Source organism: Rhinolophus ferrumequinum, chromosome 23 (genome assembly GCF_004115265.2).
Source record: "Rhinolophus ferrumequinum isolate MPI-CBG mRhiFer1 chromosome 23, mRhiFer1_v1.p, whole genome shotgun sequence".
Lineage (NCBI taxonomy): Eukaryota > Metazoa > Chordata > Mammalia > Chiroptera > Rhinolophidae > Rhinolophus > Rhinolophus ferrumequinum.
The window spans coordinates 600,107-617,394 of record NC_046306.1 but is presented as its reverse complement, the minus strand read 5'-3'; the positions used below and the strand labels follow the sequence as shown (position 1 = coordinate 617,394).

The 17,288-nt window shown below is 63.0% G+C and overlaps 1 protein-coding gene across 1 annotated transcript; it reads right to left on the bottom strand.

Moving 5' to 3' along the window:
* Window positions 1-1,622: 1,622 nt before the first annotated feature.
* On the bottom strand, window positions 1,623-11,966 carry CHRNA4 (cholinergic receptor nicotinic alpha 4 subunit). The gene is made up of 6 exons (XM_033094379.1): window positions 11,707-11,966; window positions 10,122-10,273; window positions 7,845-7,889; window positions 7,635-7,744; window positions 4,478-5,861; window positions 1,623-2,036 (listed from the first exon to the last, which is right to left on the bottom strand). Exons 1-6 carry the CDS (start codon window positions 11,783-11,785, stop codon window positions 1,911-1,913), a joined length of 1,896 nt encoding a protein of 631 aa, XP_032950270.1. The 5' UTR covers window positions 11,786-11,966; the 3' UTR covers window positions 1,623-1,910.
* Window positions 11,967-17,288: the final 5,322 nt, after the last annotated feature.

Genomic DNA, 17,288 nt, shown 5'->3' with positions numbered 1-17,288 from the left:
CGATCGGCTCACCGTGCAGGCCGAGCCACCAAGGGCCAGAGGCAGGTCCCTGTGTCTCTCCTGCCACTGCCTGCGTGCGGCGTCTCTCTCCAGACCCAGAAAAGCACATCTGCAGCTGGGCCTGTGCCAGGGTGGCTCCTGGCAGATCCCCGCACAGCTGGCAGCCGTACCAGTTACATAAGAGGATCGAGGCGCTTACTTCTGAAATCTGCATCCCAGCCCCCCTGGGGCCCGCATCCCCCTGCATCCTGGGGCTGAACCCCAGGCGGCTCCCAGGAGGCAGGTGCCCGCACAGCTGGGCTCCTAGATGGGCTGCAGGCCAGGGAGGAAAGAGAGTCCAGGATTTAGGCACTGGGACCTCTGCATCCCACTCCTGGGCACGAGGACTCCAGGCACCCGGGTGGGGGTGCAGCCCCCCAGTCTGGGACCGGCACATCAGTCTCTGGTTCATCGTACACTTGGCCTGTCCCAGGCTCTGAACTCCACCAAATTATTCACTCAGTCCCCCAAGTACCTCGGGACCTGGTCCAGCCTGCTCGCAGCGCCCCTGACGTGGGACTTGGACCACTAACAGGAGGAATGATTCCTTCAGCCACCAGGCCTCCTTCTGCCAGCCAATGTCCCTCGTCACTTTTGGTGAAGGGGCCACAGTGTCCCCCCACCCCCACACTTGGAACTTGAGGGTGACAAAGAATGGGGCCTAGGGTAGCACTCGCCCACCCCCGGCCACCCAGGGGCAGTGTTTCCCCAGGTCACAGGGATCACTGCTGGTATTACCCCGTCCTCTGCCTTCGGGGGAGGACACTGGGCCCCCAGAACCATTGCCCTTGGGCCTCCCCCCACCTCTGGGCAAGATAACCCCTTGTATTCCACGTGACAGAGGCTCCTTGGCTCTGGTGGTCCCCAGAGAACGAGTCCAGAGGCAGGAGGCCATTAAGAGGGGTCCCCTCCACCTCCCACAAAGGCCCCCCCAAGGGACCGCACCCCAGAGTGTCCCAGAGTAGGCTGTCCTCAGGGAACCCCAGACTCCCTGTGGCTGAGAAGCCCCAGAGTGGATCTCGAGGGGCTGTACGCAGAGGGGGAGCCCACAGAGAGGTGTGGGGACAGCCTGGACGCTGCGCCAGGATCCTCACAAACCACCAGTGCCCATGGGGACCAGGGTCCCTGCAAAGTGCTTGCACGAGATCCCACAGGACCCCTGGAAGGTGGACGTCTGGAATCCCAGAGCCCGGGGGTCCCTCCCCTGTGGGGGACCTGCCCCCTAATTCTCTTCCAAGCATGAGCAGGTCTAACAGCTCCACTCCCCAAGGTCCCTCAGACACAAACTTGGGTTTTCACTAATTTACTGAAACAAAACAAAACAAAACCAAACCCCTGCTTGGACCCAGCCTGGCAAATGAGATTTGCGTGTTTGCTGACTCGCCAGAGCTGGCCGAGGATCCGGGCAGCGCCCCCACACCCGGGAGGAGGGGTGGCCATGGCCTCCAGGGGTCCCACAGGGAGGACAGGCGTTTGGGGCTGAGAGGGAAAGAGGGCATGGTCACAGGACATGGGGACGGCTGGGACCTTTGCTGAGAGGGGTCAGACGCGCGTCCTGGACAGGAAGCCAACGTGTGGCCATGCTCCCAATAAGCTTTATTAAGACTCAGGCGGTGACACTGCCCTGCAGACAAAAACAAGCATTTACCAGCCCGGCCCCTTTGCCGCTGGCTGCCCTGGGACAGGACTGAGCGCCCTGCACCCCCAAGAGGCAGGAGCTCTTCCCAAGTCCGTCTTACAGTAAACAGAAGGGGGGACAGTCTGGGAAAGGGCGTGACCCCGGTGGGTGCAGGGGGTCCCGTGCAGAGCAGGTGCAGCTCCGTAGACGCTGCCGTTGTCATGCAGGCACCGGGGCCCCGCCGTCCCGGCCCCTAGAGCATGCCAGCCAGCCAGGGCGGCAGGAAGAGGCCCGCGGTCCCCAGCAGGCAGACGATGACGAACACCCAGAGGAAGACACGGTCAATGACCATAGCCACGTACTTCCAATCCTCCTTCACCTGCAACACAAATACGTTACTCCTACCACTGCCCGGCGGCCTCACAGGCAGCGGGAACATTCTAGAGCCTGGTGCTTTGCATGGCAAGTTCTCCGTTTCCTATCCTTGCCAGCAGGGTCGCAGGTATACCGGTACTGAGGTGATGAGTAGGGAAGTGGCCTGTCCAGCTGAAGTCTGGGCTGCAGAGGGGCCAGTGCCTCTCGGGGCCAGCGTCGGGGGCTACTGCTGTGGGAGATGAGCATTTGGCACTGTGCCCCACGGCAACTGTTGGGGAGGACGCCTGACCCCCAGGGGTAGAGGCGGGGCTGCCTTTGGAGGAAACCAGGGCCCAGCTGCTTCACAGTGAACATGGCTCTGGGTTTGCTAAAGGTGTGCGGGGCGCTGTGGAGATCACGGAGTACACCCCCATTGTGCAGATGGAGCAAGTGAGGCCCTGAGAGGGCCCGCCACACCCATAGGCCGTGCAGGACGAGGGCCAGGAGGACCCTTGGTGACAGGGACTAACCTGCAACCAGGGCCTCAGGGGCCCCGTGTTGGACAGCGTCCGAGCATGACTGCCCTCCACTCCTGCCGTCCCCGCCTTGGGGCAGGTGCTTGGAGGACAGCTGCCTACGTGGCCGAGGTCCCTCACTGCCAGTGGGGTCTCTCAGCTTTGTCCCTAAAGCCTCTCAAGGTGGCACAGCCCTGGGTGCTGCGAGCAGAGGGGGAGGAGCCCTGGGCTTGAGGGGGTCCAGGCACGAAGCCATAGGGTGGGCCAGGGGCACATGCATACACACACGCATGAAGCACGCTGAGTATGTCATCTGCGGTCGGTCACTTGAAGAAGGTGGCAATACTGTCCCATGGAGAGGTGGGGACACTGAGGCCCAGCGTGGCTGTGGGGGGAGCAGACCCCAGCTCGGGATGGCTCCTACCCCCACCTCGGGGCTCCACCTGGCCTGAAGCAGGAGTGACAGCTCCCTGGGTGACCCCAGGAGCAAAGGCTCAGGGGGCTTGGCAGAGCCACAGCAGGTCCTGGGGGAGGGAGGGCAGCCTGGCAGCGCCCAAGTGACGGGAAAGGAAGCAGCTCAGGGCCTGGTCAGCTGTTCAGAGGGTCTGAGAGGCCTGGGCGAGGGGCAGGGCTCAGTGTTTGTCTGTGGGCCCCTCACTGCCATTTTTTGTCTGCTTTTTAAAGTCATCAGAGGCGTCCTGATGGTTTAAACCAAACCAAATGCCCTGTTTATTCACAGGAACCCTGAGCGCCAACAGGGTCACTTATAAATAGAGGCCACCCAGGAGCCCGCTGTCCCCACTCTGCCTTTCATCCACCCCCGGCGTCCCCATCCTGAGGATGAGACGCCGTCGCTGCCCAGAGCCGCCAGGTTCCGGAACCAGAAGCAGGTCTGGCAGCCAGAGCACGCAGGCGGTGGTGACATGGCACCCACCCTGCATTCCACTGAAATGGTTCTGATCTGGCGCCACTCAGACCCGTTACCAGTCTGGAGAGGTCTTGTTTTGAGAGCTGGCAGCAAAATGCTATCCCAGAGCTGGCTGCTCCCGGGCAGAACTTTTCCACAGCCTCTTGGGATTCAGTGGGGTGAGCGGGGGAGACTGGGTCACTCACTTCTCGGGGGTCACTGTGTGAAAGCCCGGCTTCCTTTCTGGGGTTCACTCAGCTACCAGGACAGGTTACAGGTCTGATAAACCAGCTCAGCCGAGACCCCAGGAGGCTGTGGCCCCTTCAGAGGAGGCAGAGGGGACGAGGAGGAGCCCCAGACGAGCTGAGGGTCAGCGGAGTGTGTACACCGGGGTCAGAGGAAGCTGACGCAGGGCTGGGCCCCAGGAGAGCAGAGAATGACTGACAGGTGGGCAGGCAGCGCCTTCCCCCTGCTGCCCCACGGCTGGCCCTGCCCTCCCGCTCTCGCCCCTGCTCTGAGCTGGGGACTCACCATCAATCTGGACACACCCTCGAGCACACCCCAAGATGCGAGATGCGGGCAGCAGAGCCAGAAGAGCCCAGAACTCAGGGAGCAGCCCCACCAACCTCCTGCACCCCCACCCAGACTGTGCTCCCTCTCCCCAGCTTGGGGCTGGCCCAGATGCCCCCTCCTCTCTTCCCGTCAGGCCCATCTGGCTCTTTTCAGCCCCTCTGGGGCACAGATGAGGCTAGCGGCCCCTCCCTGCTGCCCACGGGCTCTTGTGTCCTGGGCCCACAATGTGCTCCCGATAGCCACTCTGGGCCACCCGGCCCCGCTCCAGCCCAGGAACCCCACAAGTGTTGGTGTCTCGGGGAAGAGGGAACAGGAGACTGGGGACTTGGGCTGGCAGCCTGGGTCTGGGCCCAGTTGCTGGATTTTTTCACTGGCCACTCCCTCCTTCAGAGCAGAGAGGGCAGCTTGAGTGTCCGCTTGCCTCATTTGGGCCAGGGGCACCTTGGGATGCAGCCAGGGACGGGGCCTTACCGAAAAATCTGTGTCTTCTGCCTTCAGGTGGTCTGCGATGTACTGGACACCCTCGACCGCCCGCGTCAGGGCCGGTGACAGGGGCAGGTGCCGGGGAGAGGCTTTGGTGCTGCGGGCTTTCAGGGCAGCGTTTGGGGACCCTCTGGACCGCTCCCTCTTGCACTTGCATTTGCATGGAGAAGCCTGGTCTGGGGGTGGGAGCTCCGCTGGGGGGACCTTCAGGGAGGCGGGGGAGCTGGCAGTCTGGCCATCGGCCTGGGAGGCGGCCTGCTCTCGGGGAACGCAGTACTGGATGCTGTGAGACCTGCACCGGACACCGCCCTCAGCTGCTTTGCCAGGGCTGGACATGTGCTGCACACTCAGGGACCGGGCTTTGTTGAGCCCGGCGGCCCTGGTGCCGGTGAGTGAGCGGAAGGTGACTGGCGAGGGGCAGGGGCTGGCTTTCTGGGCCTCTGAGGGCGGCAGAACAGGGACCTGGTCCGAGGGCGGCTTGCAGGCAGGCTGGGGCCTGACAGGCTCGTCCAGGGGGCCACAGAAGGACCGGCTGGGCGAGGGGCCCCAGCTCTGGGCTCTGCTTGCGTGGTGGGACTCCCCCTGGGGCTCGGGCTCGGGCCAGAGGCGTGGGGCACCGGCCGTCTTGTGCATGGACTCGATGAGCCGCCGGCAGCTGTCCTTGACCACAGACGGCCGCTTCATGAGCAGCAGGCGCGGCATGGCATCCAGGAAGACCCGACGCACCCAGGCGGGCATGCTGTGTGTGCGCGGGGAGCGGTGGTGCACGTTGAGCACAAAGACGGTGATGACGATGGACAGCGTGACGAAGATCATGGTGAAGAGCAGGTACTCGCCGATGAGCGGGATGACCAGCGAGGTGGACGGGATGATCTCGGTGATGAGCAGCAGGAAGACGGTGAGGGCCAGCAGCACCGAGATGCAGAGCGTCACCTTCTCGCCGCACTGGGACGGCAGGTAGAAGACGAGCACGGTGAGGCAGGAGATGAGCAGGCAGGGGATGATGAGGTTGACCGTGTAGAAGAGCGGCAGGCGCCGGATGACGAAGGCGTACGTGATGTCGGGGTACACCTCGGCACAGCACTCGTACTTCCGGGTGTTGTAGGTGCCCACGGCCTCCACGATCACCCACTCGCCGCTCTCCCAGAAGTCCAGCTGGTCCACGCGGCTGTGCATGCTCACCAGGTCGATCTTCGCCTTGTCGTACGTCCAGGAGCCGAACTTCATGGTGCAGTTCTGCTGGTCGAAGGGGAAGAAGGTCACGTCGATGCTGCAGGAGCTCTTGTAGATGGCGGGGGGCGTCCACTGTACCCGGCCGTCATGGAACAGGTGGGCCTTGGTCAGGTGGGTGACAGCGAAGTCCCCATCCGCGCTGGGCAGGGAGAGAGAGGGCGGGGTGAGGCCTGCTGGCCCGCCCCCACCCCTGTGCGCCTGCCATTCCCACTTCACTGGTGAGCAAAGGAAGGCGGGTGGCCTCGCCCGGGACAGGACTGGGCAGAGCTGGCTGCTGGCCCTGGGCATGCCATTCGCCTCCCCGCCTCAGCCTGGTCACCCCTACCCCAGGGGTGACACACAAGCATGTGGGTGATGATAATGGCGAATGTTTGGGGCTTGGGGCAGGGACTGTGGCCAGTGTCCCCAGCTTCCTCCCGGGCACCCTGAGCCTCCAAGCCCACGGAGTAGGTGGTGCCTCGTCCCTCCCAGTCCTAGGGCTACGAACAAGTCTGCACGGGGAACCACCAGGCAGCCTGGCTGGCGATGGAGCCATAGCCCACAGGAGACCCCAGCTGGCCTGGCTAGGCACAAGGCGGCCACAGTGGCCACCCCAGGACCCTCAGACCTTCTGTGTGTGGCACCCAGCATCCTGCTGGGGCCTGGACCTAAAGGTCCCCAAGCTCCGAGCCCCCAACAGCCTCAGTCGGTGCCCACTGACCCCCTTGTACCCTCCTGGGCTGGCGCCCCGCTCCTCCCATCAAGCTGGCTCCACACAGAACACCTACGTGAGGAGTGGACACAAAATGGCCTCGTCTCATTTACTCCCTTCCCCTGGCTCCATCTCTCCAAAAACCAGTCTCACCCCTTTGAGGCACAAATTCAAACGTGCTCACAGGACAAATGAGCAGACGCCCCATTCAGCAAACACTGCGGGGACCTCAGTAGCTCCCTCTAGTGGTGTGAGCTGGTGGCAGCCCATGGCATGTTCCAGAAGATGACCGATCCCAGGGGCTTAAAATCCAAACCCAGGGCCTCAGGTCTGGGTTTCTCCACCCACAACATGGGAAAGGGGCCTCCTCAGTGGCTGTGGCCCAGCCAGCATCAGCCTCCAGCCCAAGGGTCCAGGCTCACCCACCCCTCAGCCCCATCCAGAGACAGCCTCGATGCTGACCACAGCCCCACAGAGAAGTAGGGTGCAGCCCACTCCTTCCATAGGTCCTGGCAGGAGGAGAGAGGAGGGAACTTGGCGGCGGCCCTCCACACCTCTGGGCTGCAGCCTGGGGGGCTGTACCGGCCCCAGAGCCTGTGGGAGAGGTGCAGTTCTCCCCAGGGAGTCGTAGCTCCCCCTGAACCTGAATGCTCCCCTGGGTCCCAGAGCATTAAGCTGATGTGTGTTCCCTGGAGCTAAGGTCTTGGGGGTGGGGCTCGGAGAGCTGAGCGTGGGCCCCAGGAAGGCTGGGGAGCACGGGGGGGGGGGGGTGCGGGTGGGGGGCGGGAGGACGCAGGGCTCCTGGTTCAGACCCAGTAGTTTTCAGAGAGCAGACAGCCTGCCAGGGGCAGGAGGAGAAGTGCCCCCCCCACCCAAGCTGACCCCCTAGCGCCCCTGAAAACCATCTCCCAGCTCCTTCATGTGTGGCTGCTTTTCTCGCTGCCATTACTGGAATCAATTAAGGTGAAGAAGAGCCCAGCCGTTTGTAATCAGATAATGTTTTGTAGGTCAGGCCCAGCGCCCACGGCCCTGGAGTGGGCGGGGCAGGAGCCTTTCGGGGTCTGGCAGTGGGGAGAGCAGGGGCTGCGGCCAGAAGGCCGGAACCAGAGGGAGCTAAGTGCTCTTCCAATTGCTGCATTGTAAGCCCTACGGAATCCCAGGCCTGCATTCAGCTCAGAGCGAGGTGGCCCCACCCCCTCCGCTAAGTCCCCTGGGGCTCACTTGTTGTACAGGACGATGTCCGGCCGCCAGATGAGCTCGGAGGGGATTCTGATGGAGGTCACATTCTCATAGTCGCTGGGGTCCCAGCGCAGCTTATAGTCATGCCACTCCTGGGGCAGGCAGGAAGAGAGAGCCACCTGAGAGGGCTTGTGGGGTAGGGGCGGGGGGGGGGGGCGGGGGGCGGCGGCGGACGTGTCCCCTCCCACTCACCTGCTTCACCCACACATTCGTTGTCATCATCTGGTTCTTCTCGTCCTAGGACACAAATGAGAAGAAGGGAGGTCGTAACCCCCTCGGTGACAGTCATGGGACACATCTCTCTCTGGCCCTGAATGTCCTTATCCACTAGGACAGGCCAAGGTTGAACATGGGGAGAGAGTGAGCACCTCGTCTCTAGAGGTAACCAAGCCCAGGATGGCAGGCCCTAAGGACACTTAGGGATGTGGGGACAAGGACCCCTGACTCTTTCCAGAAGGAAAGCCGGGACAAGGTTTAGCCCACTTCGTAGGTGGCTGGGACCTGGCCCTCCCTCAGCTACCAGCGGGTGTGTGGGAAACGGAGGCGGCTCCTGGTTCCTCCTGGACAACGTTGCCGGCCAGAGCCCCGAACTGGTGCCCGGCAGTCCTGCCCTTCCTTGTAGGAGGACAGCCTGCCCCTGCTGTGCCCCAGTTCCCTCCCCCTCCAACCCCCAGGGATTTTCAAGGTGACAGGGCCTGCCCCCGCCCTGTGTGTGAAGCGCTCTCTGTGCATTCCTGCAAAGTCAGCCCAGGCCGGGAAAACACCCAGCCGCCTCAGGCTCCTGGAGGGGTGAGCTCACACACACACACACACACACACACACACACACACACACACACGCAAGCGCTCGCCTCCAGACACAAACCTGCGGCAAAGGCACAGGCTGAGGGGCTCAGAGGCGGGGCTGGCCCCTCCCACCACAGCATGGTGGCCCTGCAGCCAGCACCCAGGGCTCCAGCGAGGCTGGCCCACCAGCACGCACACATGTGTGGGGCCTGTGCTTGGTCAGCCTCAGGGCCACAGCACAGCCTGGGAGCTGGTCCCTCCCTGCCTGGTGCTGCCACGGGCCTGGGGTCTTGGAGCCGGTGTGCTCCCTCCTGGTCTCAGCTTCTCCTGGGCATACTGGGAAGATGGGCGGTGCGGGAAGTGAGGAGTGAGCCCCAGGGAACTCAGGTAGGCAGCCAGGCTGCTGTGCGCCGACGCTTAATCTTGAGCGGCCGCCAGCGGCCGCCTCCACCAGCTACCACCTTGAGCCGTGTTTGCAAACCCCAGCAGGTTAAGGAACCTTGGGCACCTCTGGTTGCCTCCTGGCTGCGGCCCAGCCAGGAGCACTTTGCAGGAACTGTCCAAGGACCTGTTCCATGTTGCCTGCTGGCAGAAGCCTGGGCACAGCTGAGCACAGGGCAAGCTGGCTGGGTCTCCTTGCTAACGGGGCCCATGCTGGCCCTTTCTGTCCTTTTGAAGGTGGCCACAGCCCCTCCCACCTCCCAAAGCCCCTTGGATGCTGCCTTCTCAGCCCCAGGAGGCCACGCTATGCTCAGCCCATTTCACAGACGAGGAGATAGGCAGGCAGCTGAAGGTGTCACCATAACGGCCTGACACAAGGGCCTCCAGAGCCCTCACAGAACTGACCCGAGGCTGAGGTCCTGGCAGGGGAATGGGGTGGGCATTTGGGGGTATCTGCAGCCCCCTGTGGCTGGATCCTAGTGTGGAAAACCCCAGCCCTTCCAACCCAGCAGGCTGAGGACCTCCTCATGGTGAGCGAGCCGGGCTCCCAGAGGCCCCTCCCTGCCAGTCAGGGGCCCACACGCCAAGGCCCTTGGGACCCGCACCGCAGGCTGTGTACCCAGCACCGTCAGATCACCCCCGCGGGAGGTGCCCCACCCCAAAAGATGCCCCAGCACCTCCATAGCAATGGCTACTCAGAGACTGGACCCCTGCGCCTTTCCAGCAGCCCCCTGGGTCCCTAACCAGGAAGATAAACACCCCAGACCTGTCCATGGCTCACCTGAACCCTTGCATTCTAGACCGGGCGTAACGGGGCCTCCTGGAGCAGCTCCCGGTCAGCCAGCACACAGCTCACACGTGGCTCGAGCCAGCCACGTGCAGGCCTGGGCAGCCGCCCCCCACCCCCACGACCCCCACAGAGGCATTTTCTGCTCTTTGCTTCTGAAGGTGGCCTCCCTGACCCATTGCTGAAAACCTGGCACTTTGGTTTTCCGTGTGGGGGAGGGGAGAGGAGGGCAGGGCCTGGAGCAGGGGTGCACAGGGCCTGCCTGTCCTTGGAACCCCATGGCTAAGGCATTCCGCAGGCCAGGACAGTAGCCCTTCCAGCTCGTCCAGACTCCCCAGCCCCAGGGCCACCTCAAGGCTGGCCTCCCAGACACAGGTACTCGTGTCAGGGGATGCTCTGTCACCATGTGTGACAGCCGAGGCCCAGAACTGCCTGCCCCCCACCCCCACACCTACCACGTCAATGAGTTGTGCGATGGACAGGCCGAAGTGGACGAGGACCACGTCCGAGATATTGGCCACAGGCCGGGACCACTTGTTGTAGCCAGAGAAGAGCTTCCTCAGCAGCCGTTCCTCTGCGTGGGCCCGGGTCTCCACGTGGCTGCCCGCTGGGGGACCGGCAGGCAAGGGCTCAGGAGCAGGTACCGTCCAGACTGCCCCCGCCCGCCTCCCTCGAGGCCGAGGCCGCACTCAGCCACCTGGCTTCCTCCCAGCTCCTCTCAGCAGGTTCCTCTCACCTCAGACATTTGCACCCTCCTCCAGGTTCTCCGGTTCCCTTCTACCCCGGGAGTAAGTGTCATGTCCTCAGGGAAGCCTTGCCAGACCTCCCAGGCCGCTCAGGCCTTTCAAACACCTGCCCATCACACACAGCGGACAGCTGTTTCCACAAGCGCTGATGTGGGTAAGTCGCGTTGGCGGCTGTAACCTCCAGTGACCAGTGGAGTGCGAAGCCTTCTCAAAGCCAAGGTGGGGTCAGTGCAGGGTGAGGGGCAGACGGCAGTGGGGCGGGCCCAGGCGGGAGATGGCGGGGACCGGACAGTGAGGGTCCACACCCCCACAGCCTGCTCCCCGTGGCTGCCAGCCGCGCTCAGTATCGAGTTACCATCTAGAAGGAGCTCTCTCTTGTTCCCTGATGATGTCTAAGGGACATTTTAAGTGCTGACTCTGACAGCCAGCCCAGCGTCCTGTGTTCTTGGATGGACACACAGATTGCCCTCCACGAAGGCTGGGGGGAGCCCCCCACTGGGGAGGGCCTGGGAGGAGCCCTTCTCGTCCAGCCCACCACAGCCCAAGGGTGATCTGTGGACTGAAGGCCTCCCTGCCTCCCCTGGGGCCTGCATCATGAGGGGTTTGGGGGAGGGGACAGGAGACCTCCTGCTTGCCCTGCTCACCTGTGAGTCACAGACAGAACCTGAAGAGGACTCACACACCCCTGGGGTCCCTCCTGGACATTGGACACTGCACCCCCAGCCCAGAGCACCGACCTGGTCTCCTTGTCCCTTTGACCAGGAAGGTGTAGCCACTTCTCAGTGGGGGCCAGGGCTTCAATTCCCTCCACTTGCCCTAAACAGCGAGGTGCTGCCATGGGGAGGAGAGGGGGGACAGACTGGAACTCCCTCTGTCCCTCTGAGCCCAGGGGAGCAGAAAAGCGCAGAGGCCACCCCTCTGATCCCTCCCAACCAGGAGCGAGCATCGGAACAGGGTCTGCAGTTTAATTTGGCCAGATGGGGGCAGGGGAAGGATGAGATGGACCCCACCTCTCTCAACCCTAGTAGGAGCTTCTGGGTCCAACTATTGAACAGCAGCCCCCACCCCACCAAACCCCTCTCCCGCATTCGCGGGCGCCTTAACTCCTGTGCCGGCTTCGCCACGCCGCAGGACAGCCTTTGCGTTTCGGGGGTGCGGGAGCCTCCGCGGCTGCCCGGTTGCGCGCACCCGCGGTTTGGGACCGCAGCCAGGAGCCTCCCCTCCTCTGGCTTCCGAGGTCCTGGGCTGCCCTGAACGCGGACGAAAGGGGGCCAGTCCAGCGCCCGGAACTTACCAGGCAGGAGGCCGACCCCGAGAAGCAACAGCAGCGCCAGCGGCGGAGGTGGCAGCGCCCCCGGGTCCTCGAGCTCCATGGCGCACCGAGCGGGCTGTAGACGCGGACCGCTCCTGTCTCCGCCGCGCCCCCGCTCCGAGGCCCGCACGCGCCCAACTTCATGCACCCCGCGCCGCGCCGGCCGCTCTGTCCGCCCGGCCTGGCTCGGCCGCTCCTCCCGCTGGGCTGGGAGCGCAGGACTGTGGGTTCAGCGGCGCGTCCCCGCCCGGCCCTGCCTGCCTCCAGCCGGCGGGGACTAGGAGGAGGGGGAGAGGGAGGTAGCCGGAGGGAAGGCGAGGGCGGGAGGGTGGGAGGAAGCGGGGCCAGACCGCGAGCCGACAGGGGCGCGGAGGCTGGGCTCAGCCCGCACGGGGTAAAGTTTCCCTCGCCCTCCCGGGGCTGAGAACGTGCCCCAGCCGTGGATGGGGACGGTGGTCACTGCGTGCTATTGGGGGATCGCGGCGCAGTGCTGGTTTCGGACCACGAGGCACCGACCCCAGTCCTGCTCCCCGCAGCCTGCCCGGAGGGGTACGAGCACCCAGGGGTTCTGGGAGCGAGGAGGGGTGCCCCGCACTCGTCTGCTTAACTCCATCACCCCCGCCCCGCTTTGCAGTTTGGAAATCACAAATCCCTCATCATCTGCCTGGTGAGGCGTTCGGGAAAGAGCCCACCCCTATCGGCCCGTTCCCGGCAGACTGGGCAGCGTCCAGCAGGGAGCCCAGGCCCTGCGGCCCTACTTCTGGGGAGAGGCAAGCCGCCTCTTGCTGCCTCCTGGTCAAGCCTGGGGCGGGAGTCTCAGCCCCACCTCCTCGTGCCAGGGAGCCCTGGACTGCCAGGGCGTGAGGGCACCCTCCCACCCCACGCTCTGTGGGCAGTGGCCGTGGGGCAGCACGGAGGGTGTCAGGCTCAGGTGCCTGGAGAACAGACCCCCGGCGTCCCCGCAGGGATCTTCAAAACTCTGGGCCTCAACCGAGGTCCCGCGGGCTGTGCTGCTTGACAGGCAGGGTCTCCGTCCTCAGGCAGGTCAAGGTTACCACCCACAGAGCAGCAGGTGCCTGGACGAAGGCCCGGGAGGGGCTGCTCTGTACGATAAAACCAGTCTGCGGCGAGGGCGAGGCGAGGGGGCGCGCGGCAGGAATGAGATGGGCGGCCATCCCAGGCTCTGCGGGGGACCCAGCCCCCCAGAGACTTCCCTCCAGCATGGGGGCAGAGAAAGAAGGCAGCCCGCCCCTGAAGGGCCAGAATGTCTGTGACAGCCCCTGCGCCCATCTCTCCTGCCCTGCCCCCTCCACCTCCCCATTCTTCTCACTCGTCCCTGGGGCAGGCACACACAGAACTTTCACTTGCTGGGCCCTGAGTGTCCAGTCTCAGCGGTGCTGCTTGCTCAGGTCTGTGGGCTTCCCAGATGCTGGTCCAAGCCTTTGAGAGGTGTGGACTCACTGGACCCTCACAGCACCCTGAGGAGGTGGGCTCTGGGCTTGTCCCTGGATAGGGATGAGGAAAGGGATGCCCAGAGAGGTTAAGCCACGTGCCCAAGGTCACACAGCCAGTAGTGAGAGTCCAACCCAGGCCGCCTTTCTTCAGGGTCTGCAACCTGGCTTCCTCCAGGCCTGGGGCATAGCATGTCCCCAGGCTGGCCTGTGCCCCTACTGAGATGAACTCCTGGTGGCAGCCATGGTCTGTCCTCCCTGGAGCCAAGGGAAGTCTGCCCTTGGGGAAACCCCTGGACCTCCCAGCTCTGGTACATTGCCCCTCCTTCGGACCAACCCACAGACCTAGAGCCGTAGTCCCTCCAAACAAGACTTCCTGTCCCCCCTCTCCTCCTTCTTACCCGCCGAAGCCTCTCAGGCAGTGCCAGACACTGGGTTCTTCTGCATTGTATGCTCCTTCATGAACCAGCTCTGTGCTAGGAACCAGAAGGTTCTGCAAGCTGAGTGGAGAGTGGGCTGAGCAGGAGCTGGTGGAGCAGGGCCTGCCTGTCGTTGACAGAGCACAGGGAGGGGTGAAGGCTCCCAGACCATGTCCCACCACGTGGCAGGCAAAGGCCATCTCCTCCCAGGGCAGGGCTAGTGAGGTTTAGAACCTGCCAGAGCCCCCCTCTTGGGAGGGGTCCAGGGAGGGTGATGAGCGTGGGGAAAAGTGCGTACAGCCCTCCTTTGTCTGTACATGCTATCTTGATGAGAAATCCCAGAACACACAGGACAGTGCTGGATGGGGTGGTTTGCAGAGCTGATTCCACATTCTTTTATTAGTGGAGAGGCCAACCGTGCTCTGGATGGGTCACTCCCAGCTATGTCAGCACCCCTAAGAAGCAGAGGTCACCATTACGCTCTTGACGATCTAGAACGGTGAGGCATAAACGGTCTGTCACTGCCTGATAAAGTGACGTTTGCCTTGTCCTGTCATCCTGTGCACACAGACCTTTTGAGGTGAGAATGCTTCCTCATGCTTCTGCATTTGGGCTCATCCATTGGGACTTAAGGTTGGGTGCTCCGAGAATGTTTAAAAGAAAGAAGGGTGCATGGTGAGGCTGGACAGTCTGTGAAGGCTTCCTGGAGGAAGGGGCACACAGGATCGTAGCCCAGGGACCATGGACATCCACTCCATCATGCACAGAGAATAGCCTGCAGTTTGCTTAAGTTCCAGATTCTGGCAATTCCCCCACGCAACTTATTCAGCCTGGGCGGAGACCCCCACACCTGTGATCTGTGACTGCCATCTCAGGCAGCTCTGATGCTGGAGGCCTCAGCCTTCGAGCTGATTTGGCCAAGGAGTCATGTAGCAGTCAGGTGGGGCCCCCACCCCTGGCCACGGCTCAGCCTGGCGTCCTGGCCTGGGCAGGTGCTGGAATCGTCCCCATGGCACATGTCTCTGGTGAAAGAGGCCCCATGTTCTCGGCAGGAGCAGCACACATGCAGTCAGCTGTCGTGTGTCCCCTCACTTTGGCTCAAACAGTGGGTGGGGATGGTGCGCTTGTGCCATTCCCACAGGTAAGTTCAGCCAGTGAGCCCAGCAAGGCCAGCAGACCCGTGTCTCCCGGCGCCCGAGGCCAGCTGGGTTAGCGCCAGTCCTCAGGGCTCTGACATGCACACTCACACGTCTGTCCAACCTCGTTTGGCTTTCCCAGAGGATTTGCTAATGTGGCAAGATTAATGGGGTCTAACTCATTAATTTGCACAGCCCTCCCTCCCCACCTGGGCCCGCTGGAAAGCACAGAACCTAGCAATCATCGCAGCCTCTGAATTGGGTCCTACTCCAAGCCTCTAGGCCCCTCCCTCTGGCTGCTGCTGAAACTGTTCTGAGGGAAGGAAAACGTGGTTCACAGACAAATGAGACCAGCTCTGGAGAGGGTACCTCCATACCCCGAGTCCTCTGCGGCAGGTCGGGGTCCTCTGAGGGTGATCACGGGTGGAGGCCAAGGGGCAGGGGTGTGGGCGCAGGCTCCCGGAGACCCCTCCCCACCTGCACCCCACCCCAGCCAATGTCACACTAGCTCCAAAGGCTGCGGCTGAAGCAGAACGTCATCTCTGCAGGAAGGCCTCCCCCCTGCTGTTGCCCTCTCCACCCTCCACCCTATCCCAAGGACATTTCCATGGTAACCAGTTATTGGTGTAAGCAGGGATTGGAATTAAAGGTGGGAGCTTCGGCTGGGTGCCCAGTCGGAGCTGCATGGTGTGTGGGGGAATCGTGTAGGGTCTGAGGGAGGTGACGCTGGGAGGGGACAGGAGGGGCCCATCAGCACCAGAACCCAATGGGGCTTTAATGACCCCCAGGAGCCCAGGGGCAGTGCTGGTGAGCTCGGCTGGGAGGCAGAGTCTTACCTGTTCTCCCACAGCCCTAGAGACTTCTCCTCCCGCCTTCTGCCTGGCCTCACCCAAGGGGCGGGGGATGTCCATCCCTGCCCTGCTCAAACCTCTGCCCCACCCAGGGTGACACGGTACCAGATGTCCCTCCATTTCTTCCTAGGGTCAGCCACAGCAGCCCTTGAACACCAAGTACCCCTGATGGAGGGGACCCGTGCGAAGTGCAGTGCTCCCTTGTAACTAAACTTTCCAGAAGTGTTTTCTCTCACCCCGCCTCCCCGACTTCTGCTGCATAACCAGCTGTATGTCTCTTCCTAGTGCTCGTCACCACCACACATATTGCATGTCTTCTGTTGCCTCTCCCCGGCCCCCATCCCTGCTAATAATGTAAGTTCACGAGGGGAGGCTCTAGGCTTCACACACAACACCTGGCTCTTAGTAAGGGCTGTTGAGTGAGTAGACGGATGATGGATGATTGTCAGGAAGATACAGGTGAGGCCAGGTCCCTTTGGGCCCCTGTGTGCTGCACACCAACCCCCAGCTGGCCCAGACTCTGCACATTCAGGCTGGGAGGACCCAGGTGGTTTATGTTGGCCCTGAACTTCCAGGCAGGTGACACCGGGAGGGAGAAATGATGACCATGTTGGTGAGGCAGCAGCAAGGGGCCGGGGACTGGGGAGGGGCCTGAGCCACGCTCCCCTCACTGAGCTTCCTGTCATCTGTCAGGAATGCATTGGAGTGACTTGGTGGTTCTCGCCTCACTAGGCCTGGCGAGGCCACTCTGCCCTCCCTCTGATGCCCTGGCGCCCACCGTCTGGCTGCCCCTGAAACTCTTCTGGGCCATTTATGCCCATGGGACCCTCCCCTAATGCACAGTGGACCCTGCCTGGCAGAGCCCTGGGCTGGGCCTGGCGACATTCTCTTCGGGCTATTAGGAGGACCGAGCCTGGCCTTGGCATCTGTCCCTCAGCAGGAACTGTGGTCCAGCACACACTACCGGCGAGTAAATGAAAGGTGCCGGTCCAGCCCCCAGCCACCCTGATCATTGTGGGGGAACAGGCATCCTCCTGGGCTAGAGGCCTCTGCTGACCACCTCCCCCAGGCTGGCTCCTCGTGCTCTCCAGGCCCCTGTAGTCTCCCCGCTCTCAGCACCAGGGACAGCTCCACCCACCTCCCAGCTCCCAGGGGACAAAGGCCATCTGAGGCCGTCTTTGCCCATTTCTTTCAGCAAAAGTTTTGAAAGCAGGAGAAACGTGGACGCTGGGGCCATATCTCCAAAGGGGCAGTGCCCTCCTCTTTCCCCAGCTGCACAAGCTTCCAAGCAGACTCCTTACACAGACACCGGTGCCAGTCAGCTGGAGGCCACATAGACTGCGGTGAGAGGTGGGACAGGGCAGAGGGCAGTTCCGTCCAAGCGTCACCACCTAAAATCCCAGGCACTGTCTTGCAAAGGAGGCTGGACAGCAGCGCACAGCTGGCCTCTCCCCGAGGACTGGGGTAAGCCGTGGACCCCAAGCACATTTCCTCCTGGCCCAGCGTCCTGGGCTTCCGTCCCTCAGCCCTGGCCTGGAGGTTGTGCTGCCCAAAGCTGGCAGCTGTCGACAGGCCCCCCTTACTGCTGGGGCTCCGGCCCAAGCTGGAGTGTCTTGGCAGCCCCCCTTATCCCTCTGAGCCAATCGAGTGGGGCTGAGCCCCACCCCCGACCTTCCAAAGCACGCCTGCACAGCTGGGCTTCCTGTA